The following is a 27897-nucleotide window of genomic DNA, read 5'->3' as shown; positions in this document are numbered from 1 at the left end:
GTTTGGGATCTTACAACCAGGACGGGACATGAAACCATGTGATGCTGCCACCTCTCCTCCCGGCAAAAAGGAGAAACAGCAGCAGAGAGACACGTGCAGACGGCGCCCTCTGCTTTCCCTGCGCAGCTCCTCCACGGCTGGCGCGCCCCTGGCCTGAGAACCCTCGCACGGTGTCGAAGACGCCCTTCCCGTGCTCAGGCCCCGCGTCGGGCCCGCAAAGAGAACCTGCTGACGCCATTCTCCCCGAGAAGTGAAACGGGCCAAGTCTAACTGCGGTGGCCTGTTGCTCTTGAACCTCGAAATGTGAGGAGTAGGCTGAGGGGCAGCTGGCGCTGGGGTTACAGACGGGGAACAGCTCCGCAGAATCATCCCTTCCTCAGAGCACCGAGCTCACGGTGCCCAGAGGGACGGAGAAGGCAGAAGGCAAAAGCCACACGTTTGTCTGTTCATCATCCACCCCCCAGATCGCTGGGCTGGGCACCAGGGGCACAGAATGGATGTCACGGTCCCACCCCCCTGGGGCTTGGGAAGCGGGGGGCTCCCCGGGGAGGTCCGCAGAGCTCAGAAGGCATGAGACAGGTTAGGCGGCCAGGCGAGGTAGGCCGAGTCGGCTCGGTACTAGCAGGGATGGGTGGAGGCGGTGCATCTCCGGTGCTAGTGGGAGTCAGAGCGAGAGGCTCCATTCGTTTCTCTTCTGAACCACAGCCCCTGTCAAATACGGAAACTTAGGATCAGCCTGCCATGGGTCTTCGGGCTCTTCCTCCTGGGGGACCCATGGCACCAGCTCCACTGTGGGGTGCGGGAGGTGGGGATCCTGGGGCCTGGCTAGCTCAGGGTTCTGAGGCAGTCTCGCCCTGCCTCTGCTCCATCCCTGCGCTTGCTGGAACCCCTGGCCTCTTCGCAGAGAACTGATTCTCCCGCCCTCCTGCTCCTCCAGACCGGTGATGGGACTGTGCACTCCCCACTGGAGGCAGCAGCTCCGTGCTGCGTCTACGGCTGGCCACTCATGCGGACCTGCCCACTTAATTTGCCCCTTCTGCCTTGAGAGGACTTTGTTTTGGGGTGCTTCCTAATGATGTGGAGCAGCAGCATGATCGGAGCATCTGGCCTGAGGGCAGATGTCAGGGTGTCCATGTGTCGTGTTTGGGGCAGGGCTGCCTGAGGGCAGCCTGTCTGCCCTGAGCAAAGCCCTGCTTGCCCTCTGTGCCCCAGGGTCTGCTAGGGTCTGCTGTGGCTCCTTGTTGGGCCTGGCTCTGCCTCTAGGTTTGGGGCAATTCAGAGTCAGCTGATAGCACCTTCCTGTGGGGGGCAGTTGGTTAAAACAGAGCCACCAGCCGGACTGAGTACCTAGTGCTTGTGGAGACGTGGCCAGGAGCGGAGAGCTGCTCTGCTCAGCCCCTGGGAGGCATCGTGGAGGCTGAGCCCGTGTGTCACCTGGGAGCTGGCGTGTTCGGAGGACATTCCTGACTGGAGAGTTTGTGCGGGCGGGAGTAGAAGGAGTTCTTTGACACCCGTCAGGGCATGGACAGTGGCTCCTGAGCCCCAGGGACAGAGCCTGGCAGGGCGCTGCATCTGGGCTGCTGAAGAGGGGGCTGGAGCGTGCTCTTCAGGGCTGTGGTCCTCTGAGGCTTCCTGTCGTGACGTCCACGCCCTCCCGGCCTTCGAGGAAGATGTGCACCTGGGCGCTCTCGTCACCTGGGCTTTCACATTCTCTCCCAGGGCGTGGGTTGGCCGCAGGAAGCACAGCTGCCACCAACCACTTCCTGAAGCGAGTGGCTGTGTGGCCCCAGGGCTCCCAGGTGCCTGGGATTCTGTCCACAGATGACGATGGCAGATCTGAGAGCCCTTTTGAGTCCAGGTGGAGAGACTGAGGAGTGGGCTGGGCTTGTAGGGGTCTCACTCGGGTCTCCAGATGGCAGAGCTGGGACGAGTGCCCGAGTCCGCCGTTTCCACCACACTCACTGGCCTCACGCATACGGTGTTTAGAAGTGATTTCACTCCTGTTTTTAGGTCACTGGTCTGTGTAGGAGGCCAGCAGGCTTGTGGCTGTGTGGGTCTTAGCCTCGCTGCCATATGACCTGCCATGGTCCATCAGGGAGGAACTCCGTGACAGACACTTTGGGACTTGAAGCACCTCCTTGTGACAGTCTCCAGAGAGAGCTGTTGGGAGGGAGGGCTGTTGTTTTTCTGCCGGATGGAGCAGCGGTTCCTTCGCCCGTCTAGTCCCACACCTGTGGGAAGGGATAGTGCAGGCTGGGGGTCAGAGGCCAGCTGAGAACCGCCAGCTACAGGGAGCTGATGCTCCTTGACCAGCAGGGGGCGCTCTGTGTGCGCCAGGGAAGCGGCCTGCATGAGGGCGGGGCTTGAGGCGGAGACATGACAGGGAGGGTCAGGGTGGAGAGAGGTTGGGGGAGGCAGAGCTGCTGGGCCGGTGTGCTCTTGTCTGGGTTGGGGCCGGAAGTGCCATTCATTGTCTCCTGAAGCACAGGACGGAGGCGCCAAGCTAAGACCAGCATCGCCCAGTGCAGCTGGGGTCTCCTGGGCTGAGCCCACGTGCTGGGCCCCAGGGCCTGGCCAGCAGTTCGGAGCTTCTCTGGCACGATTGGCCTGCGTGAGGCTGGCTCACTCTGTGGGGCTGGGAGTGGACATCGGTGACAAGCTTATTGCAGGCCCGAGGGATCCTGGGGCTTCTCTCTTGTAGTCTTGGGCACTCTGGGCTACAAGGCCATTCTGTGGGGACTGAGGTCCTGCCCATGGGATACCTGGGAGCAGCTGCTGGGACCCATGGGGCCCTTAAGCTTCCGCCAGCTGAGCATCCTCGAGTGATGGGGTGGCAGGCCCTTTGCTGGCTGCAGCCCGCATGGACTCTGGCCCCTCAGCAGGCCTGCTGCTCTGGCTGTGCCGGGCTCAGCGATGACGGGGCAGCAGGTGGCAGCAGGTTTCTAGATGCAGCCTGAGCAGATACAACTGCCTCTGCCAAGCAAGGGCCAGGAGGGGCTGAGGAGCCTGTTGGGGCTGGGAGCTAGGGCACCTCTGTTTCCAGCTGCACCTGCCCGCCCGAGTGGAAAGTGGGCCGAGCCCTGCCTGGATGTGGCGCACGGCCCTCCTTCCCCCCTCTGCCCCAGGGAACACCGGGCGATCTCTCTCTTGGTGGGTTGGGTTGGCAAAGAGCCTGCAGCAAGCACCCTTGCCAGCTCCTTTGACTGAGGCCCAGTGCTGGGGTATGTTCGGTTGGGTAGGGGTCACACAGCCTTGTCTGTTGGGTGATGATGCCCAGCTTTCTAAGGAAACACCCAGTATTTGCAGAAACAGTTTGTACTCCTCGTTTCTGAGAAAACCAGGGGCTCTCCCATCTTGTTCAGCAGAGAGAGCCTGAGCCTCTGGCTTGGGCACTGGAGTCTGGCCATCCTCGCTTTGCCTCTTACCTATGACGCTGAGCACGACATTGGCTTTGCCGAGCCTTTGCTCATCAGCCTCGTTCTAGGAGAGGAAGAGTCTGCATGGCCCAGATCGGACACAGTAGATCTTCACAGGTGCTAGTCCCTTTTCACTTCAGCTCTTGGATTATGGTCCCCTACTGCTCTAGGCCAGAGCTCTTTAAGAGACCATATAAAGTTTCTGTTATGGGCATGGTCCAGGTACATGGGTGGGCAGTCAGTGTTTGTTAGGAAAATGAGCCCATGTTGGGGGTCTCTGATGACTTAGTCCCTGTCGGTGGGCACAGGGCCATAGCCGCCAGCCCTTCCCCCTCTGGGATGGGGATTGCCCATTTCCCCCTCCCGCGAAGTCTCCAAAGGGTTTATCTGGCTTTTTCTTTTGTTTAAGGTTTTTTTCATCTCCCCTAGAATGTCATATTGCTTTGGCTTCTCTTTTGTCGTGTAGCTCCTGAAATCCGTCCCCCAGTGGGTGGGCTGCGGCCACTTCCCTGCCCCAAACCTGCTTGCTCCCCAGCCCCTGCCCCATAGCTGTCCTGAGCAGTGGCCTGTTGGCCCTTTGGTCTGCAGGTCTGTTTGCGTGTCCTTATTAGTCCCACCAGTCAGGTCATCTTCTCCAGGGCCTGAGTCCTGCAGGACTGGCTGGGAGCGGGGGCAGCGTCCTCTCTGAGGCTCTGCAAAGTCTTGCGTGGGATCCGCCATGGCCATGCCAGTGAAGCTGGAGGAAAGGGAGTCCCTGCTTCCACTGGATCCGGTACAGACTCGGGGGTGTCAGGGCTCCACGGGAGCCTCCTCACCCCCTCTTCTCCCTCTCTGCAGCAAGACCAGGAGAGGGAGGGTTTTCCCACCAACCACAGCTGTCGCTCGAAGCCTTGCGCCCCGAGCGAGGCCCCAATAGCTCTGTGTGGCAAGCGTGGGGACAATGGGCTAGAAATAGAGATTTATTTTTCTGTATTTTCTGAAATAATCTCAGGCTATGCTCATTTGGTTTAAGTCCCCAGAGCTATTTGGGAGACGATGGTGGGCGGGACGTGGGTGGAAGTTAAATCTGGTGTTTGTGGCTGTGCAGTTGGTATTCGTGTCTCTGCGGAGTGACTGAGCTGCACAGGGACCACTAGGCACGTGGTTTCGTGCAGCCTGGCTGCCCCATGAGGTGGGTGAGGGCTTGGACCCCGACCCAGGGCTGCTGTCTGCTTGGGGTCTTGGTGGTCGTGAGATCGCAGAACATGGATCCACTGACGTCACTGGCAGCTTGTGTCACACCAGGGCTGCGGCTGGCGCTGGGGCACTGGCCATGGAGGCTTACTATGGAGGCAGAGGTGTGACAGTGGCCTGGGACACATGGGCTGCCCTTCAGGCTACTCCAGGGCAAAGGAAGCTCATATCTCCTGGCTTGAATAGTTGGACACCTCCTGGGTGAGGGGACATCAACAGGGGGAACAGCTCGTTTGCTCCAAACTAAGCAACCAAGAGATCATCCTGGCCCTCTGTCCCCTGCCTAGAGCCCAGGGTAGAGGGTTGGGAGCTGTGTCCCCAGCCAGGGTCAGGAGAGAGCCTCAGCTTGCCTGGGCGGCAGCTCCTCCCAGAGGCCGCTTCTTGTTCCCTGGGCCACCTCTCAGACTCAAGAGCCGGCCCACAGTGGATGCTGGTAAGCAGTGCAGGTGCCTCCCCGGCAGGGGTCTGTGGAGGAAGTGGCCTGGGCACGAAGGCCGGAGACCTCTCAGGCCTTACTGGCCTCCGTGTCCCTGTAAACACTCCTTTCACCCCCGACTTGGGGCACGTGGCATGACATTCTGTTTGTCGGTAGCTACCGAAAACTTTCAAAACCCTTGGGGGCGGTGGTGGCCAGGGCACCTGGCTCGGCTTTGCTGGCATAGCTGTCGTGGCACAAGGGTCAAGGCCGAGGCATGTGGGGATCATGCGGGAGGGGTGAGGGGAGTGGCCAGGTCTGGACAAGCCGCAGGGCTGCGAGTGAGAAGCACTGGGAGCTGGCGATCCAGACGCATGGGCCCCTTTGGTTTGCCTTCTTTTTAAAAAACTTCCCCATCCATGCTTTGCTGTGTGGGAGTGAGGAAAGCAGACGGCAGGGTCCCTTGGGTCTGGAGGCTGGCAAGGCGGAGGCGGCGTGTGGCGAAATGGCTGGGTATGAGTCCAGCCAAGCTCGAGGACCAGGGGTGCCTGGGTTAGGAGGGGAGGGGAGGAGGGGAGGGGAGGGGGTGGCCAGGCTGTGTCCAGTGCTCATGGTGGCCAAGCAGGACCATCTCATGAAAGACTCTGGTTGGCAGATCCAGAGAGGGAGGGAGGAAGGACCTGGTGGAGCTCAGGAGTTGTTCCTGCCAGCGGCCCCGACCTAGAGCCCACGGAGACCAGGACCGCAGGCAGGTGGGCACCTCCAGCAGTCTGGGGCAGGTTGGGCTCCACACTGCTGAAGGCCCAGCCAAAAGCTGCTGCTCAGAGTCACACTCGGGTCAGCGCAGAGGTTTCTGGCCTGGGGGAAGAGACCACGTAGCAATACCCCTGCCCTGAGCTGGCGGATGAATGCATGCAGTGATCACGAAAAGGAATAAGCCGCCGTGAAGGCAGAACGATCTCAACGTACACTTTGCCTTCTGTCTGTGAGAGACACCCCGAGCCCCACGGTTTGGAAACTAGAACACACCCCAAAATCACTGTCAGGCTAAGGAGAAAATCACAGTGGAAACTGAACGCTTGAAGGCGAACAACTGGGAGAACACAGTGGATTGGGAGCTTTTTGGATCTATCTAAGGTGGTAATCAGAGGCAAATTTGTAGCCTTAAGTGAATTTATTTAAAACCAGGAAAGATGGAAAATAACTGAATTCAGAGCTGAATGTAGGAGGCTCAGAAAGGACATGGAGAAGGAGGAGGCCTTGAGCCCACGCCGTCTGCTGGGCGGTGAGCAGTCAGCAGTGCGGGAGCGCTGGTGGAGGCAGGTAGGGCCTGGCGAGGCCGCGGGGGGCCTGGGTGGTCTGCCTCCCCCCCCCTCCTGGGAAGGCCAAAGCCGCTGATGGTCAGCACAGGGGAGCCTGTCCGCATTCCAGTCGTGGGGCCCACCACAGCGCCCAGGACCAGCCGCTGGGCCTCTTGTCTGGGGCCTGATGGACCGGCAGGCGGGAGGCTTCATGGGAGGCCTCTTTCCAGGACCACCGAGGCACCGGGTGGGAGCTGAGCAGCCCGCCTAGCGGGCCTCACCCTTGAGAGTTCCCTCATAGCTTGATGTCCCTCGCGCTGTCCCCAGAGTCTCTCGGCACTCAGCCCCTGGGCAGAGTTCAGCACATCTTGCTTGGAGGGCTCCCGGCACCGGGGCCCTGACCCGAGGCGCCTGCCCAGCCGCGGGCCACCGGCCTCACTGCGCTGGTCCTGCCGCTGCTTGGTGCCGCTTGGTCTCCAACGCCTGTCTCCAGTTTGCCCTCTAGTGGTTGACTGACAGCAGGAAAGGTGACTGACCCACGAATATTTGCTTGGTTCCTTAGTTGCTGTGACTTCTTGGAAACCTGCCATTCCTCAGCCAGCTCTGGTCAGGCAGAGGGCCCAGCTTTCCGGACACTTCAGGCCCCGGCTTCCTTCCCTTTTCTCTCTTCCCTTTTGGTTTTTCATCAAAATGAAAATAGTTATGTTTTTTATTGTTTGTTTTTATATGAATGTAGCAATGCCATATATTTGTTAAAAATTCAAAGTTTGGGAAATTACAAAGACTTCCAAGAATCAAGCAAAAGTCACCTGAAATTGTTAACACACACACACCCCATAAAGTCTTGTTAAGCTTGTTAGGCCTCGGTGACTGTCACCTGGAAGGGTACTTGGATGGCACATGACCTGCCCCGCCACACACGCGGGCCCCGTGTGTGCAGCTTTGCACCTGGCATTTCACACTCACTGGTGTGACTGGGTCTAGTCCCTGTCGATAAGAATGGATCTTATTTGTCCGTTGATGGCTGCATGGGACTCTCAGCGCTGTGATTCCCAGCCCCCTGGGCCCCACACTCGAGAAGGCAGGGAGAGGCATGGGCTGGAGGCGTGTCCCTGTCTACTCGGACCTGTCCCCTCAGGAGGGGCGAGCGTGCACACCACACTCCGAGGGCCACGGGGGCCAGCGCAGGCGACGCGCTTGGTGTTGGTCAGCCTGCTCTTGCCTTCTCTTCGGCACTGCACGTGGCACCTCGGAGGTGGGGAGCCGTGGCTAGGTTCTGGAAGTGTGGGCAGACATCTCCACTCCCGCTCAGTGTGCTGGAGGGGGCACTTCTCAGCCTGTCTGTCTCTCTGGGCAGGCAGAAGCCAGCCTTGCTGCCTGACCTCGGTCCCCTTTCCAGCCCACAACTTGTCTGGTCCCTTCTGGCACTGAGTGCAGGGTGCTCCCCAGTGTTGCTGTTGTCCGGGCCACCACCCCTCCATCAGCCTCACCGCTGGGCGTACCTGTGTGGGCACCTGGGGCTCCCACTGCTCCCCTTGCTGCTCTGGAGGGACCGAGTGGTCTTTGTGACAGTGGCCTGCCATCGTCATCCGGGAGAGAACCTCTTGCCCAGTGTGGCTTGGGGGGGTGCCAGCACTGCCACTGGAAGGGTTGCAGGCAGGGGGCGGTTCTGGTGGTGCGCAGTGCCCCCCACCCCAAGCCTGCACGCACCCCCCGGCCCTCAGAGCCCGGCCTGGCACAGGCCCGGCGTCACCCTTCTGATGGTTGTGGGACCTTCCGTACCTTGGCAGCCAGAATGTCCCAGGGCCTGAACGTAAGGACAGTGACATGCACATTTGAGGGCATGTCGCGTTGCTTCTCTGCCTGGGCACCTGTCCAGGTGACCCCCTCCCCATCCTCCTACCTGCTCCAGTTCTGGCCTCTGATGTCACTGAGGCGCCCCGCCTCTGCTCACTGACTTCTCCTTAGGGCTCCACTTGTCTGTTCAGTGCAGGGCGGGGTAAGGAAGAGCATGGTCTGGGTCGGGGGACCAAGTTCCGGTCCCAGTGCTGGGCCTGGGACATGTCAGTGCGCCTCTCTGACCGCTGGCTTCTCGGAAGTGGGGACAGTGATGCCGGCCCAGCAGGGCTGCCAGCGTGGACTGTCCTCATTCCTCTGGCCACCCATGACCCCATGGCTTGTCCTTTGTCCTGTCAGTGGTGCTCAGGCACCGAGGTCTCCGTGGTGGTGCTTGCGCCTGGGCACCTGCACGTCCCTTGGCCAAGGGCCGAACGGGGTCCTTCGCGCTTCGCGCCATGGCTGTGTTCGCTCAGGAGCTCCTGGTTTCCTGTGCGTTTAGAATCTGGAGTGACCTTGGGTGTTTGTTCTTTTTCGTTTGTTCTGCTAGGGTCCGGCCACCACTGTTGCCTTTTCAAGAACGGGAGAGTATTTCGCTTCCGGAGGTTCTGATGAACAAGTAAGTGACGATGGCCTGAGGTCTCTCACCCGACACTGAGCGGAAAAGACCAGGAGGCCGAGGCTTCCTGGGCACGGGCCGGGTTTCCCCAGCGTCCTTGGTGGCTTTCAGTGACCGTGAAGGCTGGAGCTCGGGGCGGGGGTGCTCAGACCCGGGGCCCCTTCCCCCTGGGACAGCATCTCCAAACGCTCACTGCTCAACCAGCGTGGGCTGGGGGGGCGTCTAGGCTACCGTTGACATGAAAAAGTTAAAGATTTTTAGTAACTTCTTTCTCCTGATCATAAATGAATAATTAGGTAAGTCTCAGGTGCTTGCCGCAGGCCTGGCGCTGTGGGCAGTGTGGCCAGAGCTTCGTCCCTCATTTGGAGCTCACGGCGGCCCAGAGGGGCGGGCGCCCGGCATCTATTCTGCGGGTGAGGGAACAGGCTCCACGGCCGCCCGGGGCCTCCCCTCGCCCGCCTGTGCGCTGTGTTCAGGGCTCAGCATTTTCAGACTCTGAGGCTGCAGAGAGGGGACCTGTGCGAGGCAGTCTTTTTCCGCTTTGTCACTTTGTCTGCTGAGGCTTTCCGCCCGTTGGCCCTGGTGCCTCCTGCCTGGACTGCTAAGCAACAATGACCTCGTGGTGGGCACCCTGCCTCTGGGCTCCGGCCCGGAGCCTGGCATCTGGGGGTCTCGGGGGCGTTGAAGAGTCCCCCGCCGAAAATCTCCTTCCAGGTTCCTGTGCAGTGCTGTTTGTCCAGAGAGGAGGGGTGGCTGTCCTGAGCCACCTCGACTTGGTGAGCCACCCAGAATGTCCTTCTACTTGATGCCCAGCTTCACAGCTCTGACTGCTCAGCCCAGGAGAGTCCCACTGGCCTCCCAGGGAGCCCAGCCCCAACCCAGTGGACCGATTTTGGTCGAGTCTCTACCAGGAAAGTGGGGCGGGGGTGCTTTCAGCACTGCCTGGAGTAGAGATGGCGGGCGTCTTTCCGTACCTGTGCCAGCTTCTGCACTAACCGGGCACGGGGCCCCTGAGCCGCCTCTGGGCCCGGAGGCCTGGCTCATTGCTCGGGAGATGAGGGAATCTAGAGCGGTAAATTCACACCGCAAAGAAAGTCAGGGTGAAGAAAGTCACATGGCCCAGGTGGGCTTCCACCTGCCCGGGCCGTCCTCGGACAGCCGCCGCTGGCAGCTCCCAGCCGCCTCCTGCAGTCTGTTCTGGAGCCTTCTGGAGTGACGTCTGAGCACCTCTCCACGCTCGTGACAGCCCGTCTGCTGCTGAGAGTAATTCAGCAGTGACACAGGACCCTGTAAACAAGGGTGTGTGCCGACATTCTGCTCGTCGCGGGGACAGATGGGAGCCCCTGGGTGCCCCTCGGTCGGGGAGCAGTGACCGGTGATGCTGCTGGGAGTGGCGAGAGGCCCCCAAGGAACCAGGCTGTGGCTGTGTCCCGGCGGGGGGTGCCCCCGGGCACGTTGGCTTTTCATCCGAAGTGGATACCGTGGTTTTTGGTTGACCACTGGCCACGCTGCACAGTTCCTACCGTCCTGGAAGTGGCCCTGGACTGGCGCAGCCATACGTGGCCGATGCTTTCCAGCAGGGCCTCACTCAGCTTCCGCTGGAGGAGCCTTGGGATGTGAAGATCCTCCAGCGGAGTGTGGGATCTGGCCTAGGACACGTTACCGACTTCTTCCGGGTGCCAGTGTCTGTGCCCAGCTGTCTCCTGTGGGCTGCACGGCAGCCCTGGGAGGTGGGGACTGGGATCCGTGGCACAGAGAGGTTGAGTCCCTTGCCTAGAGCCACACAGTAAGGGGTGGAGGCAGGATGTTGGCTCCGAGTGGTCTGGGCTGGGGTCCACGTGCTAACCACTTCTCACGGTGTACAGGCCAGGACCCCACTCTCGGGAGCTTCTGTGTTAGTGCGGAGACTAACAAACGAGGAAAAGGGACAAAGATTAAGTAACTAGCAACTCTGATGCTGTGAAGGAAATAGAGGGCTGTGATGAGAATTCACAGGCATCTAGGGATGGCCTGTCTGACACTCCAGCCTGAGGAGCCAGCTGCATGGAGCTTGGGCCTGGGCCAGCTGAGAGAGAGGACCAGCAGGTGTGGAGGCCTGGTGGTGGCGCACAGTGATTCCATCCTAATGGCACATCAGGTTCTCTCAAGGCCTGTCCAAAAAGCCTGCTCTCTGGGAAAGCGGGGCAGGTCCTGGAGTTGACTCGGGGTGTCAGGTGGGGACCACTATCCTGCCACTGGCCCAGAGCTTTGGGGACAGCCTTCAGGCCCGTCTTCTCTGTGAAGGGCTGGTGAGTTTTCTCCCTGAGCCTGTGTGCTTGTTGGTCTCGGCAGGTGATGGTTTGGAAGAGTAACTTCGACGCCGCGGATTTTGGAGAACTCATGAAGGCTCAGAGGCCCCCCACCATGCTGGCCGGCTCCTCCGGGAATCGGGTGAGTGGCCTGGCACGCGTGTCTGAGCCCTGTGGCTGGCGATCTGGGTCACCGTGAGCAGCACTGCGCTGAGACGGTGGGGGGTGGAGGCGAGGGCTGGCCACAGGGATGGGACACTAGTAAGACCTCGTCGCTTGCCAAGTCTTACTTGGGCCCTTGCAGTGCTTTGCTTTACGTGAGGAGGCTCTCCCAGCAGAGACTGCCGGCGCCTGCGCTCCGTGCCTTCCGTTCGGTGGCAGTGTCGCCACGGCACATGCTCCCGCTTGGCTGAGGCCTGAGGAAAGGACGGACCTGTCTCGGGCCAGGCCCCGGGTTCCTAGAGGGCGTGGGCCCGGAGCCGCAGCTGGGGCGGCCAAGGCCCCTGTCCGCTGCTCTCACTTCCTTTTTCTTTAGACCATGGAGAGGAAGCTCTTCAGCCACAGACCGTTTTTAGTACCTTTGTTGGTCAAAGGGCATTCGGCATTCCCGATTAAAACAGTTAACGATATATTTTTGGCAAATATTTTTGGGGGAAAAATTGATAACTGATAAGGTCTCTTTGAGGTCGCATTCGGCTTTGGCTGAAATAAACATTAAAGCCAAGGCCATGGAGCCCCAAGGGTGTGAGCCCCGCTGGCCCGCAGAGGCCGTGCGGCCTCTCCCACACGCAGAGGCTGGCCTGAACAACAGGAAGCGGCTTGCCCAAGGCCCCCAGCGAGTCGAGGCTGGCCGAGAATAGAGCCAGGAAGCCTGGAGTCCATCCAGCATTTGAGTCCAGCAGAAGGATCCCTTCCTCCCCCCATCTCCACGCTCCTGTACCTCCCCATCCCAGGGGAGGGTACCGCCACCTGCCTCTTGGGAATGGCTGGTAGTCCCTAGCAAGGGGAGAACCCTGTGCTCCTTTTCTTAGAGTTATTAGGAGAATTACTTGGACAGGCTGCCTCTTGTCCCTTTAGTCCTGGCTCAGAGGTGGGGTGTGGGGCCTGGTCATCTAGGGCAGAGGCCGTGGGATGGGGAAGCCAGCAGGACAGGGTGGGGTGGGCAGGCGCTAAACCATTTGTTCCCATACTGCCTCAGGCCACAGCTCTGCCTGGTGGGCGTCCCCATGTGCGGTTCCAGTAGGGAGAAAGGGTGTGGGTGCTGGGTTCTGAACCCTGGCTTTGTGGTCCCAGGCAAAGCACCCCCTCTTCCCAAGCCTCCATTTCCACAGTGGGACCTGAATACACCTCATCTGTCCACCCAGGAGTGACTTGACTTGTTAAATCTAGTCATCCTTTGTTGAGGGCCTTTCCTGATTTGTCACAAGCCCCTTGGAGACTGAGGTGGTGGCCAGGCGCGCCCCCTTGCCAGCACATGCGCGCCTCGTGGCCGGCACCCTCCTGCAGTCAGGGCTCCCAGGCCAGCAGGACCCCTGGGGGGAGCTATTTGCTTTATCCACGTCAAGTAGGATGTACCATTTTACCCGTTTTTCAGCGTGCAGTCCAATGGCAGTAGGTACATCCACGTTGCTGCGCGACCACCACCCCGTGCCCGACCTGCTTCTCTTCCTGATGCAGGCGGGCCCGCCGGTGGGCGCCGCTCAGTGGTCAGGTCTCCGAGGGAGGAAGGCTGATGCACGAGGCCCGGCCTGTCCTGCCCCGGGCTTCCTGACGCCGGGATGGTGCCTGGTGACTGAGTCCGCTGCTGGCTAGGGTGTCGGCTCCTCGGGGAGCCCAGGCGGGGGCGTCCAATGAGTCTGCCTCAGCTCTGTTCACACCGCCCCCCGTAGCTCGGGGCTCTGAGACATGGCGCCATCAGCCTTTGCGCTGGATAAATCTTTGTTGGGGGGCTGTCCTGAGCATGTGAGGTGTAGAGTGTCCCTGGCCTCTACCTACTAGCTGGCTGTAGCATCCCTGATCCCCTAATTGTGACAACCAAAGATGTCTTCAGGCATTGCTGCCAGCATCGCCCCCAGGTGAGAATCACCGCATTAACATCAGTCCGGGGAGCCAGCCAGAGAGGAGGCTGGTGGAGCGGGGGGTGGTGCTGATGGAGGTGCTGCCGGATGGGAGGGAGGAGCATGGGGTTGGCGCTGGGGACCCGCCATTCCGGCTGCCCAGGCGTGTGAGCCCCCTGGAGCCCCACCCCAGCAGCCGTGGTCCAGGTGTCAGCCTGGGTTTCTAACGCAAGCCCGTTCTGTGGGAGTGTTGGCTTGTCAGACTTTTGAGTCCTCCAGAGGTGGTGGTAAATATCAAAAAAGATCTTCGGCCTCTTGGTTTTCTTCCCTTACGATTGGAGCGTTCATGCCTTGCCCGCCCGCGGGCTTCCCTGGTGCTGGGACAGTACCTGGTGAGTGCTTTGGCGCTTCCCAGGTAGCCCATGAGCCCCTGCCCCAGCCCCTCGAGTCTGTGGTCCCGCCCCCCAGCTCCGTGTAAGCGCTGGGCCTTGGCCCTAACGCCCACGGGTCACACCTGATGTTCGGGGATCGTAGGAAGCCCGTCGCCCAGCTGCTGGGTCTTCGGTTCCTGAGCGTGTGCTTGTTCGCTTGTGGCAGTTAAAAGCCGGAGGGGCAGCCCAGGGCGGGGGCAGCCCCGTGAGCCCGTCACAGCCCCTCTGCCCTGGAAACCCCTACCGAGGACCCCGGCAATGACGGTGACATTCAGCTTTCTTGGAATGAAGGCTTTCCCTGAGCCCACTCCGAAGAGAGATCAGGTCACTCGCAGCTGTTTCAACCTCTGCTTCAAATTCACAGCTTATTTTTAGGCACGTTTCATGTTGAAAAGCAAAGCCATTTCCCAGCCCTTCGGAATGAGAATAATGGGTTCCATTTTCCGTCTATTCTTGGCCGAGTTGTGATGAGGAGGCATTTTCGGGCTCTGGCTGGGGAGCTTTCTCTGCCTGGAGGGCTGCAGGGAAAGGACCCCCGCACCGGGCTGAGGGTGAGTCGGAAGATGCAAGGCTGGAGGAATGCTGGAAGGTTCCGTGCAGATGCGCGTCTCCCGCAGGGACTTGTGCGGGCCCCGTGAGCTCGTGCTGGTGTTTTCAGTGGTCTAGCGTTTAGCTCTGTTCCCTGCCGAAGCCGTGGTCATCTCGCACTCTGCACTCGCCTCCACGGCCTCGCCCCGTGCTGCTGTCTGTGCTTTTGTCCCTGAAGCACGAGGACCACTGCATCGTGGCTGACCTTGAATTTGGTACCTGCTCCTCCGGTCCCAGCTGCCATGGGACTGACTTCTACCTCAACCACAGAAGCATTTTAAAACCGCTTCGAATAGCCAAGATGCACTGATTCTGACTTACTGTCATTCTTGCCCTCCCTCTGAAGATTTCTGAGCCCATTATGCAATGGGAAGGAAGGTCGCGCTGGGGGTCGGGGAAGGGATGCAGAATTCTAGGTAATTCAGTAAAACCAAAAACCCACTTCCTGAGTTCTCAGGGCTGGCTGCCCTCCAGTACAGACAGTAACCTTGACTTCTAGGGCCAAGGGCCTTTCTCCGCTCATCTCAAATGGGGAGATGCCAGGTCCGCCTCGGTGGGGTCTCACGAGGTGGCACAGGCCCAAAGGCGCTTGGAACCGTGCCTGGCACATGGCAAGCACTCACCCATCTTTGTAAATGTTAAAATGTTCCTTTAAAATGTTTTAAAATGTTCCTTTTCCTTCCTCTGTCCGACTGAGCAAGATGGGCCCCCGCCCCGTCAGGGCGGCTGTGCGGCCACAGGCTGTGGGGTGAGGGCCGGCGGGCAGGAGAGGGGCCGGTCTCCCCGCGGCCGTTTTCCATGTTGCCTCTGCCTTGCAGGCTGTCCTCGTGGGGTCCGGTGGGGGTTTCAGACCCTTGCAGACAGCAGTGTGCTTCCTGATGAGAGACCCACGTCCTCCTTGCTCCCAGACGTGAAAGCAAATCCATGAGGTGGGTGGGAACGGGCCCGTTCTCCTCCCCCACCCGCTCGACTCCTCTGAGAAAGCTGCCCGGGACCCCGAGGGCTTCAGTGCTGGGACTGTCCCCTGGAGAAGGGGCTGGTTAGCCAGGCACACCTGCCCGAGCCCTCAGCCTTCCCTGAGGAGGGCCCGTTTCTTCTTACCAGTTCTGCTGGTTCTGAGGGAGGAGGCCCAGCCACCCCCTGCACCCTCACTTCACATTTCTGTTTTAGGGTGCTGCACAGGGGTAGGCTTGACTTAGGGATTCTTGGGCCCAATTCCTGGCCCAGAGAGTCTTGGCACTGGATCTCGCCCCATGCTGAGATTCTGGGGGTTCCTGGGTGGCAGTTGCTAAAGATCTGTATTGTCACCCAGTCTCCAGGCCTGAGGAGTCATAGGGTCAAGGTGGGGCACGGGGCTGTTTCCACTTGCCTTGTAGATTTGCTTTCTCACTTGGGAACATGAAGGAATTGGGTCTCTTACTGACAACAAAAATTTTTTGGCTGGCATTTGCTTTCCATAGTGAGAAGTGTGGATTTGAGGGGACCCTTGCAGACAGGGCTTCGTGGGTGTTTAGAGCAGGAGCGAACCCTAGATTTACATGTCTTAGAGGAGCCTCTCTTCTCTCCTCTTGACTTCAGTTCTGGATTCAAATTTTTCAAGGCTATTCAAGGAGGCTCTTGACAGTGCATGAGTCAGAGGATGCCCAGGCACTTGGGCATCGTGGAAGTGTGGGCTCTTTAAACCCAAAGGCACCCACTGGGCTCTGTTTACAACTGGGCAGGCAGAGGCACGCTTTTATTTCTAGCCAGGGATGTCACCGGGAGGGCGGGACCCAGTGCATCCTCTGCTGGGCCTGTCATGCCACGTTGGCTTCTGTCCTGTCCATTAGTGCCACTGCATCCATCCAGTTACCTGTTCTTAAATTCGTAGACCACCTGCCTCCTGCATTGTCCTCAGTGTTCTTGGCTCCTGTCTTTTGCCCCGTAGACATGGGTGCCTCGGTCAGCTCCCGTCCTTCAGAACCCGCCGGGCCTGTAGGGAAGCCGTCAGGCGAGTCTCTGACGGTTGAGCTTGAGGTGGTCTGGGTGCTTGCGGCTCGATATTGAAACCCCTGGGTGAAGTTTTTCTTTGCAGAACCTTTCGGAAAGTGGCCCCAGGTCGCAAGAGCAGGCACAGCCCTGCGGAAAGCGACGGTGGCAGAGGATGTGCTGTGGGGTGGGACTGAGCTGAACTCCCTTCTCTGAGCTGCCCCTTCGAGGGGCCGACGGTTTCCTGTCACTGGGAAGTTCCCATCCATTCCACAAGCAAGAGGTCCCTGTCCAGAGGAGAGTGGCCTGGTTCCTAGGGAGGAAGGGCCTGCTTGGTGACAAACCAACAGCGGGCATAGTCGCAGGAATCCGGGGCGGGTGTATTAAGACAGTCACAGTGTCATGAAGATGGACACACCTGATCTGGAGTCCACACGAAGCCTGGTGGCCCTCGCGTCCAGCTCTGCGTGGATTGGGGCATGCCTGGTGCGTGAGCCTGGGCACCCACACACACTGTCGAGAGCTCTGTTGTCTCTTTCGAGGATCTCAGAACTGTTTTGGTTTTCCTTTCCCGCTGGCAGCCAGGCGTTGGGTTCAAGGCCAGTGGAGAGTCCACAGTTGCACGTGAGGAAATGAGCCCAAATCACAGGACAGTGGGTCCTGGCACCCTGGCACTTCGCTACAGGGGACCGTGGCCCGGGCAGGAGTGCCTTTAGTTTCAGCCCTAGGGCCACAGCTGTGACACTGCCATTTGGCTCACAGTGATGACAAGCGTCTACGGCCCATTCTGGCCACGCTGACAGTCCCTTCTCCACAGAAGAGCCAGCAGAGGCCCTGGACGTGGTGCAGAGCGGAGAGGTGGGCAAGAACCGAGGCCGCTGGCACCTGAGTCTTCCTCTCTCCCTCCCTCCCACCCTTCCTCCTCTGTGCTTTTCTTCCAAACCCGGAAACCCGAAAATGGAAGAAACGATCCGCAAGTGGAAACAGACACAGTTGCTTAAGCCTGGCTGTGATTCTTTGGGCCATACTCTGTTCCCCAGAAGAGCTGCACGCATCCTCTCCAGATGGCACCTCCTCCATGCAGCCTTCCCAGGAGGCCGGCAGGTTGTGAATTCTTCCCACTCCGCCCACCCAGAGCACTCTGCTCGCTGGGGCAGCCGCTCTCTGCTGGAGTCGGCGATTCGCAGGCCTCGTTCGTCTCCCTGGAGGGCTGGCGCCCTGGTCTCCTGGAGCGCGCTGCTTGTGTCTGGAACACAGTGTGGTCAGGACACCAGGGGTCCATGGACACACGTCCGGTAGCAGGGTGGAGGGCGCGAGGCTAGAAGCAGGCTGTGGCTCCTTCCTTTGGCGTTTTGGATGGTCCCGGGCTAAATGAAGGAAGCCGCTTTCTGGCCTGGTTGGTCAGTTCGGGGGCAGGTGGCATAGGGTGGTCTGGACGGCGACTGGGCGGTGGGGTGGTGGAGTGTGCCCGCCTGGACTGGGAGTCTCCGTGCTTGCTTTCACGGTCAATGCAGAAGAGCCCTTGGCAGCTGAGAGTTTCCAGATTGGATGGCAGCAGGGCCCATGCGGTGTAAGGGTGTTGGATAATGCGCATGTTTATGTTCTCATTGGTTACCATGGGAAAAAATCAGAATAGATGGTTTCCATGGAGATTATCTTAAAATGAGCTTTTCTGAAGGTCCGACATTGCTGCAGGCTCGCGGGGTGCTCTCAGTGCCTTCGGGGCCTTCCCTGTGGCAGTGCCGAAGGCTGGTCTGAGCAGTCGTGAAGCCACACAAATCTGCCTCCTGCCAGGACGCCGAGTGCGGGGCGGGGGGTGGGGCGACCTTGTGCCTCAGTTTCCTCCTGGGGTCCCACTTGCCTGGGGTTCCACAGCTCACTCTAGTCACCCAAGAGCTACTATCATCATCATCATCATCATCGTCGTCATCATCATCATCATCAAACAAAACAAAAAATACTTGTGCTGTGGAAATTTTCGAGCTAGCACAGAAAGTGGAGAGAACGTGCCGTTCGCCACGCTTCCTCCTTCTGCCGGCCTCACTTCGTTCGTCTCCCCCACGTCCTTTCTGGAGAGTTGGAATATTTGTATTTAATCCCAGGTGTATTATTTTACCCTTGGTAAAGACGTTTTTGTTCCATAGCTGCCACACTCTTATCGATCCAACACGGTTAATCGTTCTTTAATATCAAGTGCCTGGTCCATGGTCACAGTTTTCCTCATGTGTCAAGCATATTGTTTTGTGCTTTCTGTTCAGATGAGGACATAGGGGCTTCGAGAAAACCCATGTCTCCCTTCCCTGGGGAGAGAGTGCAGTCTTGGTGGGGAGCCACAGTTGGGCAGGGGGCAGGAGGAGCTTTGGGGCTCCACCGTCTTCTGTCCTCAGGGGTAGTTGTGACTTGGAAGACGCCCTCGTTCCAGCCTGGAGATAAGGCAGGGCAGGTGGGGCAGCGACTGCCAGCTGTCTCAGGGCAGGCATCCGCTGGGGGGCGCTGTCCCCCTTCACAGACTGCAGGGGGAAGGAAGAAGAGAGATGTAGCCTGGGGTCACAGCAGCCGTGTGCAACTTCATTTTACAGAGCAGGGAGGCGGCGAGACCCCCTGGAATGTGGTCTCCATCCGCTCCGCACTGCCCCCCGCCACCCGCCCCCTGGGCAGCCACAGGGTGAGGCTTTGGCCCATCTGAGGCCCGCCACCTCTTCAGGGTAGGCAGAGCCAGCAGTTATCTGCCCTGGCAGGCTTTGCTCGTGTCCTGAGAAGCGGCACTAAGTATGAATTGCCGGTCTTGGGAGCGATGCCCAGGTGCAGTCTGCGCCTCGAACGCAGTCCATCGAACCGAGTGCAAGGAGAGCTAAGATTGCCAGCCTTTGTTCCCGAGCTTTGAAAACTCAACTCCAGTAGTTACAATGAGCTGTCTTCAAGTGGATCTATAAATAAACTGCTACTGTTCCTCTTTGTCACGGAGAGCTTCGGCGTCTTCCAGAGATGTCGCTCTGCCACTCATGAGAGACGAGACGCTTCTCGTCTGTGGGGCAGCTGCAGCCACCAGCAAGCGGGGCCGACACGGAGTTTGTGATGACAACACGCTCCCTTTTAAAAAGCCACAGTCCTCCAAGATTAACTACACAGGGAGAAATGTCGCTTTGCACTGGGGAAACCTGGCATAGAGGTCAGCATCACCACCGAGCAAGGTCAGGGCCTCTGATAACCAGTCCTGGTGGCACAAGCCCCGTGCCGTCGTGCACGTGTGGCTTCGATGCTGCGCTTGTCAGAAATGCACGGCCTCACTCCAGTCATGAGAAAAGGTCAGACAGACCCAGTCGAGGGGCGTTTGGCCACATAACTAATCAGTACTCTTCAACAGTGTCAAGGTCGTGGAAGACAAGGGATGCGGACGGCCTGACACAGTGCAGGAGCTGAAGGAGAAATGACTACGTGAGGCGTGAGTTGCTGGGTCGGATTTTGGGGCATCAGGATCCAACGACATTAGTAAGAAGCTGGCGGAAGGAAGTCCAGTGGGGTCCTGGGTTTGCTCACTGGCATGGTCCCAGTGCTGGCTTCCTGCGGCGATCATTGTACTGACAGTTACGTAAGATGTTAACACTGGGGAGCCTGGGGGAGGGATGGATGGAAATTCTCTGCACTATTTTTTGCAACTTTTCTCTAAGTCTAAAATTAGCTCAAAGCAGTTTAAATTTTTTTTTTTTTTTTAATCTACAGTCAACACTTGGGCTTTATCAGAAGCCTCAATCTCCCTCCCAGGAAGTCCCGCAGTTCTGTTTGCTGTGGGCGGGCGGGTGTTTCTGTCTCCAGGTGGGGGTAGGTGACCCGAGGTGCTCAGTGCCCAGCCGGGTGGGGGCCCTCGGCCATGTCAGTGGAACCGAACTGAGCCAGGCCAGCCCTCCCGGAAGCAGGAGGTGATCAACGGGAACGCTCTAACAGAGGCCCCGGTCACTCCCAGAGGCACCCTGCCCATTTACACACGTTCGTGCAAAAGCCAGCAGCAGTAACCAGACCCCACACTCACACTCGACTGGCTTGGAAGAGCTTTGGCAAGACCGCCAAAGAATTAGATGATTTTTAAGAAACTAGAATTCCTCTTGGGTTCAGGGCTATGTTTAGAAGAAGTTTCCTCTCCTGTTGGACTCCGGAACCCTAAATTATAGGGCAGACAAGACTGTAGTATATCTAGCCCACAAGCGTGTGTGGGGAGTACAGTACTGGTTTTCTTCTGAGCTCTGAGTTGAGAAAACAGCCGTGCCTTTCTCCACTCAAGTGGCTGGTGCTGCGGGTGAGCCCAGACGAGCTCTGTCCGGCCCCCAGCTCTCCTCGCCAGGGCCGGGCTTAGCAAACAGGGAGGCAGCCAGACAGGGGTGCCTGCTTGCTTCCCACGAGGGCCAGTTGCCAAAGCCGAGGCCTGAGGTGCAGACAGAAATGTCTGTGGCCGTGAATCCCTGCACCCACTTGGCAGACTACGCAGTGAGCGGTTTGCTGGACGATTCAGTCGAGAAGATTTCATCGTGGTGCATGTGTGTGTCCATGTCTTCCAGTTCTGCACTCGGCCCTGCTTCAGAAACAGTGACACGCTTTGGTGTTTTAAGTGGGCAGTGGCCAGAAGTGATGCCCGCCTGGATCTACACAAGATGGCCCAGATCTTAGGCCTGGGTCAACTCCCTGTCCTCTCTCTGGCCCAGACTCCAGCTCCTGAACGTTTTTGTCTGTTTCAGTTCCCAGAGCAGACCGGGTTGGGAGTAAGGTCTAATGTTAGAGATAAGAAGAAAAAGAGAAATTTCTACCTGGAGCAGGTATCAGTAATTGACCGCCCCATCCACTGGAGGGGCACATTCTGGCAAATCAGATCATGATATCTCTATGGGAAAATTCTAGCCACTCCTGGCTGCTGGCCAGGTGTGTGCAGACCTCGCCTGCTCTTGACTGTCAAGCTGTGTGTGGGCCCCTAAGTGGCCGAGGCCTGACATTCCATAGACTGGACAGCTGCTGCTTGGGAAAACCTGCCTGGGGACATCTGCTGACAACCAGGGAGACCGAGGCTTTGGGAATGAACTACGCTGAAATGTGACACTACCGTCTCGTGTTTGGAAACTAATCCCCAGACCAGTGGCGAACCTCTCGGGCCTGACCCGGGGCCTGACCCGGGGTCTTCAGCCTTGCGTTTCGCCCGTTGGTAATGTCCCGTGGAAAGGTGGTGATTTGCACCTTGAGTGCAGAGTGGTAGTGGTTTCAAGTGCAGTGTCATGTGATGGGAGATTGGGCTCCCAAGGGCATTTCAGTTTCAACTGCATTTTTTCGAAATCAGGCTTATTAATATATAAATAGTAACATTCACCGTTTTAAAAAGTGAACTCTTCTCTGCATTTTGACACATACTCATGTAATTACCACCGTGATCAAGGTAGAGAATGACTCCATTATCCCAAAAAGTTCCCTTGTGCCTGCTCATAGTTCTGCAGCCCACTCCCTCCAGCCCCAGCCCCAGCCCCAGCCCACTGCTAATCTGCTATCACTGTGGACTAGTTTGCATTTTTCAGAATTTGATATAAATAGAATCATAGTTACATATTCTTTTGGTCTGGTGTCTTTCAGCCAAATTATTTTGAGATTCACCCATGTTACACGTATCAATAGTTTGTTGCTTTTTATTGCCGAGTGGTACACCATCAAATGGATACACCACAATGTGTTTATCTGCCTGTTGGTGAACATTTGGGTTATTTTCAGGTTTTGGCTATTAAAAATAGAGCTGCTATTAACCGTCATATACATATGTTTCTACATAGATATATATTTCCATTTTTCTCGGGTGTAAATACCTAGGGGTTGAACGTGCGTATGTGCGTATTTAACCTTGTGAGTCATCGTCGAACTGTTTCCCAAAGCGGTCGAACCATCTTGTGTTCTCCCCAATGGGGCACGGCACACCACGTTTCTCCACCTCATCGCCGTTCTAAAGTGTGCGATGATCGCTCACTGTGACCTTAACTTGCATTTTCCTAATGGCTAATGACGTGGAACAAATGCTTATGTATTTGTCTGCCATCTTTCTTTGTTCTTTGGTGAAGTATGGGTTCAAATCTTTTGCCTATTTTTAAACGTTAGATTGTTCATCTTCCCATCGAGTTTTGAAAGTTCTCATGTGTGCTGGGTACGAGTCTTTACCAGGTATGTCACTTGGAAATATATTCTCCCAGTGTGTAGTTTGTGTTTTCATTTTCTTAACAGTGTCTTTCAAAGAGCAGATGTTTTGAGTTTTGACAAAGCTCATTTTATTAACTTTTTCTTTTATGGATCATGCTTCGGGGGTCATAGCTAAGAAATCTTTACTTAGCCCAAGGTCACAAAGATTTTCTCTTATATTTCAGAAGAAAAATGTATGCCAATATTGTAGTTGTAGGTTTTACATTTAGATCTGTGATCCATTTCAAGTTACTTTTTTGTATATGGCGCAGGATATGTACTGAAGTTCATTTTTTTGCACATCGACATCTAGTCGTTCCGGCGATTGTGGAAAATATTCTTTCTTTGGACTAAGTTGTTTGCGTCCCTTCGTTAAACATTAGCTGACCGGGTATCTGAGAGTCTATTTCTGGACTCCATTTTTTCCATTGATCCACGTGTCTGTCCTTCCACTAGCACGGCATGGTCTTGATCACTGCAGCTTTAGGCTGAGTCTTCAAGTCAGGTGGTATGAGTCCTCTAATGTTCTTTTTTCCAAAACGTTTTTGGCTTTTCTAGTTCTTTTGCTTTTCCATACAAATTTTAGAATCAGCTTTTGATTCTTGTAGGTGATTTGGGGGAGGATAAAACAATCGAGCCTTCAGTACATGAACATGGTCTGTTTCTTCACTGATATTGGTCTTTGATTTTTCTCATCGTAGTGTTCGGCATACAGATTTTGTACATATGTTGTTTGATTTGTATCTAAGCATTTCGTTGTGGGTTGAATGGTGCCTCCCCCTAAGATATGTCCATGTCTGAACCCCTAGAAGCTGTGAATGTGACCCGATTTGAGAAAAGGGTCTTTGTTGTTGTAATTAAATTAAGAATCTTCAAGGTGAGATTATCCTGGATTATTGGGTTGGCCTCAAATCCAATGACAAGTGTCCTTGTAAGAGACACATGGAGAAGAAGCACCTGTGAAGATGGAGGCGGAGATTGGAGTTTTGCAGCCAAGGGATCCTAGAGCCACCAGAAGAAAGGGTGAGACAAGAAAGGGTTCTCTCTCAGGGTCTCCAGAGGGAGCACAGCCTTGGACACCTCTACCTCACACCTCTGACCTCCTGAACTCTGAGAGAATAATTTTCTGTTACTTTAAGACACCAAGTATGACAGTGTTTTAGAGCAGGCCTAGGGAACTGGTAACACATTTTGTGTTTTCTGATGCTATTGAAAATATAATGGCCAAGAATTTTCAAAAAATAATGAAAGACATCAAACCACAGATCTAAGAAGCTCAGAGAAATGATAAGTGGGCTGAAGAAAAACAAAACAAAACAAAAGCCCATACAAATTATACTCAAGCTTCTGAAAACTGAAGGTTCAGAGACAAGCTTGAAGGTAGGCAGAGAAAGGAGCCACGTTGTATACGGGGATCAAAGGCAGGAATTAAAGAATTATTCTCATACGAAACTATACAAGCCAGAAGACACTGAAGTAACATCTGCAAAGTTTTCAGAGACAAACCAGAGTTCTATACTCAGCGAAAATATCTTTTAGAAACGGAGAAATAAATACTTCTTTTTGGACACACAAAAGCTGAGAGAATTCATAACCGGCAAACTTGCATTATAAGAAACGTCTTTTGTCCTGAGATTCCAGTCGCACACGTTACACAGTCGGCAGAGCTTATGGAACAGCTCCATTCTGTTCTTTTCCCAGTTATGTTCCGGTTTGAGGAATTGATCTGTCTTTAAGGTCACTGAATTATTCTCCTCTACCAAATTGAACCTTTTCATGGCCCATCAAAGCAATTCTTATTTCTAGCATTTCCATCAACTCATAATTTCTACCTTTCTGCTGAAATTCTCCACCTGTTCGTGTGTGTTGTCCACACTTTCTAGTAGAAACTTTAACATATTAATTATAGTTATTTTAAATTCTCTGTCCAGTAGTGCCACCACCTAAGTCATCTGAATCCAAATCTCTTAACAGTGAGTTTTTTCCTTTGCTTTTTTATGTGTCTCATAATCTTTGACCGAATGCCAGACGTTGCAGATAGTGCGGTGGAGATGGGGAGGTAAATAGTCTCATCGGGAGTCAAGCTTAGCTTAGTGTTTCTATGTACTCAGAATGAGGTCTGGGTGTCTGAGGGTTTTTCTCAACGTTCCTGCCCCACCCCCAACTTTCAGCCTTTCTTCAGGGCTTGCCCGTCAGAGGGTGTCTGTCCCCACGCTCTTGTCCCTCTCTCAGCCATAGGCTGCTGTTCCTCGTTCCTTGGTTCTTGCCAGCTTTGTTGGGGGGAGTTCCGTTGCCCTGGCGCAGCTTCTGTCTTGGGCCCTATGTCCCTAGGTCTCAGTCGGGCGTCCTCATGAGTCCTGCCCCTGCCCCAGCCATAGGCGACCTCCGTGACCTCGGCTCAGGATGATTTCCTGCCTCTCCCCCAGGGATCTTTTTTTTGCTTTTTCCCCGTATCTTAAGGATTTTGTTCTGTAGGGGAGGAGGTCCCCTCCTCCAGGATGGTTTGCTCCCACCCACTGCCCTGTCCTCGTCGTTCTCACGGGAGCCCGGTGGAGGTTTGTGGAGGAGAACCTGTGAGTGGATGCAAACGCCCCTTGTATCTGTGGCCCCCCCAGGGGTTCTTCACTCTCATCCTGTCCACAGTCAGCCTCTAGCGATTCGTTAAAACTTATAACTCAGTTCTCACCCACTTGAATAGCACTGGGTGTCCCTTGTGTGTTTTGCCAAAGGTGAGCTGTGCTCACTTCCTGTTTCCCTTGGGAGAGTCTGTCTTTCCTTAGATGTTAGGCTAGTTAACTCTGTGACCTGGGCTCTCTGATTTAAGAGAGATGATGATTCTTTCAGATTGTCGGTCTTTCTCTTACTAGGATGGGGTTAATGCTTTCCCCAGCTTTCTATATCTTAGGTGAAGCTCCTTACCCATACCTGCATCTTGATGAAAAATTGAGACCATAGTCGATCCAGAGACCAGTCAAGAAGTCAACCCCGACGGGTTGATTTCTTATCGCAAGAAGACCTGCAAGCTATCTCATTTTGTCTTTCTAAATGAAAACTTATGAGGCGATGACCCATGTGTTTGAGTGGCTGAGATCAACCACAGATACTAACACGTTTCCTACTGAGTGCGAAGTGCTGAGCTCGTGGTGGCGTAGGACAGGCTGGCAGCAACGGAGCCAAGCAGAAGGTTAACCTACTGTTGAGAGCCCAAGGTCCCACATGGGGGGCGGGGGTGAGAGGGGACAGCCAGGACCCCAAGTGAGATCTCCACAAAGTCAGATTCATCTATTCTGAGTTTCACCTTCTCTTTTGATGTTAAGACGTTTCTCTTTGGCAAAGGCGAACATCGTCCACTTGGTGCAGCTCTGTGGGCGTGTGCGCGTGGGTCGATGTCACTGCGATTTCACTCATGGTGCACCTAACAGAGCCACCTGGCAAGGCCCCGCGTGCCCGTTGGTGCTGGACAGACAGCGTGGATGTGGTTTTCTCTAGAAACGCTGTGCTGCTGTCATCAGTTGCCACCCGGGCGCGTGCGTCTCTTCCCACGCTTGTCCGTCACCTCTGCTTTATCGCTCGGTTAGCAAGCTCCCGGGGGAATGCTGCGTCTCTGGAGTGCAGGTGAGTGGCCGCAGTGCTGTGTGGGGCAGGGCCGCTGGCCCTTTGCCTTGGGAAGGTTTCATTACACAGGAATGTCACCATGGCGGGCTTGGCTCTTAGAGGCATCGAGTGCTTGTGGAGGGCCTGTCTGCGTTCAGCTCCGTGCCAGGCAGGCATTCTAGGGCAGGCGGGGTGGGGAAACGATACGGAAAGTATTAGACCCAAAAGCCGGGAGCCTCCATCGGGATCCAAGAGGAGCTGGGCCCGGAAGCACAACTGTGGGCCGTGTCACCTGTCAGGGCCGCCCGATGTCAGGGAACTGCCTCTACTTGGGGTTCAGATCCCAGCGCTGTCATTTCCCAGGTGACTAAGAGCAAGTTATTTAGCCCCCCTGAGCCTTCTTCCCCATCTGAAAAGTAAGGTTAGGAATGCCTGCTGTGAAGGCTTAAGCGACGTGACGTGGGAGATGGCTGGCACACAGGCAGCGAGAGCCATCGCCACCTGCGGGGCTGGCAGTGTGTTTCCTGCCGTGCCGTCTGCTGCTAGGAGTGGACAGGGAAGCAGACAGGCGCTGTGTCCTGTTGAAAGTAATATGGGGACCGAGGGGCATGGCCTGTAGCCCAGCAGCAGGACCCTGGACTTGTGAGCGAGGCTCCAGGCTGGGTACCTCCCTCAGTCTCGCCTGTCTGAGCCCCCGTCTCCTTTGCTGTGAAATGGACGTGGCCCGTGGAAGCTGGGAGTAGGTGGGAAAGCGTGGTGGTTCCACGGCCCTCTCTTCCAATGGCTGCCCTCCCGGCTCGGGCACGTGGCTGCTGTCTTCAAGGTTCGCCCCACGCCTTTACCACGGCCATCGTCCCCGCGCGTCCAGGGGCCCAGCTCAGCACCGTCAGTTTCTGGGCTGTTCTGTGGAAACACTCAGACTTTCCATGCCCTCCACCCCAGGCAGTAGGCAGCACCCACCTGGCCTTGAGGGTGCCAGCTGTTGGGACACAAGGCTGCCCAGCTCTGCCCTTCTTCCAGTGGCCTTTCCTGAGGGAGCCAAGGAGACTCGGTGTCCAGGGGAAGAATGTGCATGTCTGAATTGGGATCTCATGGAGTGGAGGGCACAGGACTGAGAACGTGTCTGAAGAAAGGTTTTCTGGTGGTTCAGATGAGCGCTTCTCACAGCCCAGCCCTTCGGAGGGCAGGCCCAAGTCATCACCCCCATTTACAGATGAGCAAGTGGGGGCCCAGATAGGCTGCGCCTCCTTCTTGCCCAGGGCCCCGTGGCCGGGCAGCGGTGGGGCTCGCACGTCCGCCAGGTCACTGCTGTCCCGCTGCTCTCTGCTGGGCCTGAGGATCCGCCGCGGGAGGTGAAGGCCGGTCGAGGCCTCTGAAAGGCTTCCTTTTGGGATGGACCCCTGGCACTGAGGCCTGGGGTGCACTGGTTCCCGGAGAACAGGAGGGGCCCAGCCGCGGTGGCCGCAGTGCCGCAGCAGATGTGCTGACGGTGGGCGTGTGGACGTGGTGTGGCTCTGTTTCCAAGAATACCCTCGGGCTGGTGTCACGTTCGAGTTCTCGTTTTTTTTTAAGTTCAAATCGAAGTGCACTCGAGAGTTTGTTATCTCTGAGGTGAGAATAGTTCCCTAAGGAGAATACACGGGTCACCCCAGCTCTGTGGAGCGTGTGGCACATGGGTAGCCAGCAGGCTTTGAGACGAGTGCAGGCAGGAGACAGACGCACGGGCGGGCGGCGGGCCGGTGCGCAGGCCAGCATTGGTCCTCCCGCTCAGGTGTCCTGGCGCTGAGACGCAGTGGCCGGAGGGACAGGCAGGGATGGGGCAGCAGTGTGGCAGGCCCAGGTGTGCGGGAGCACAGAGGAGCTCCTGCTCGGGAGTGCGGGGCGCTGCAGAGCGCGTGGAGGACAGGCCGCTCGGAGCCGGAGCCGGGGAGAGAGGGCGATGCGATCTTCCTGCGG

General features: G+C 56.7%; 1 protein-coding gene and 1 long non-coding RNA gene across 4 annotated transcripts in view; both read left to right on the top strand.

Moving 5' to 3' along the window:
- The window catches only part of POC1A (POC1 centriolar protein A), a 59402-nt gene that overhangs the window by 14181 nt on the left and 17324 nt on the right, over positions 1–27897 (top strand). For all 3 annotated transcript variants that reach the window (XM_039837927.1, XM_039837925.1, XM_039837926.1), the window contains exons 8-9: positions 8752–8820; positions 11152–11250. In XM_039837927.1, coding sequence (XP_039693861.1) covers positions 8752–8820; positions 11152–11250 — 168 coding nt within the window. The remainder of the gene's footprint in view (positions 1–8751; positions 8821–11151; positions 11251–27897) is intronic.
- LOC120582421 (uncharacterized) lies at positions 14358–18295 on the top strand. The gene is made up of 2 exons (XR_005647555.1): positions 14358–15113; positions 16055–18295. It is a non-coding gene; the product is annotated as an uncharacterized LOC120582421 (long non-coding RNA).

The sequence above is a fragment of the Pteropus medius genome, unplaced genomic scaffold (assembly GCF_902729225.1).
Source record: "Pteropus medius unplaced genomic scaffold, Ma_sr-lr_union100, whole genome shotgun sequence".
In the NCBI taxonomy this organism is placed as follows: domain Eukaryota; kingdom Metazoa; phylum Chordata; class Mammalia; order Chiroptera; family Pteropodidae; genus Pteropus; species Pteropus medius.
This window is presented reverse-complemented; position numbering and strand designations above follow the sequence as displayed.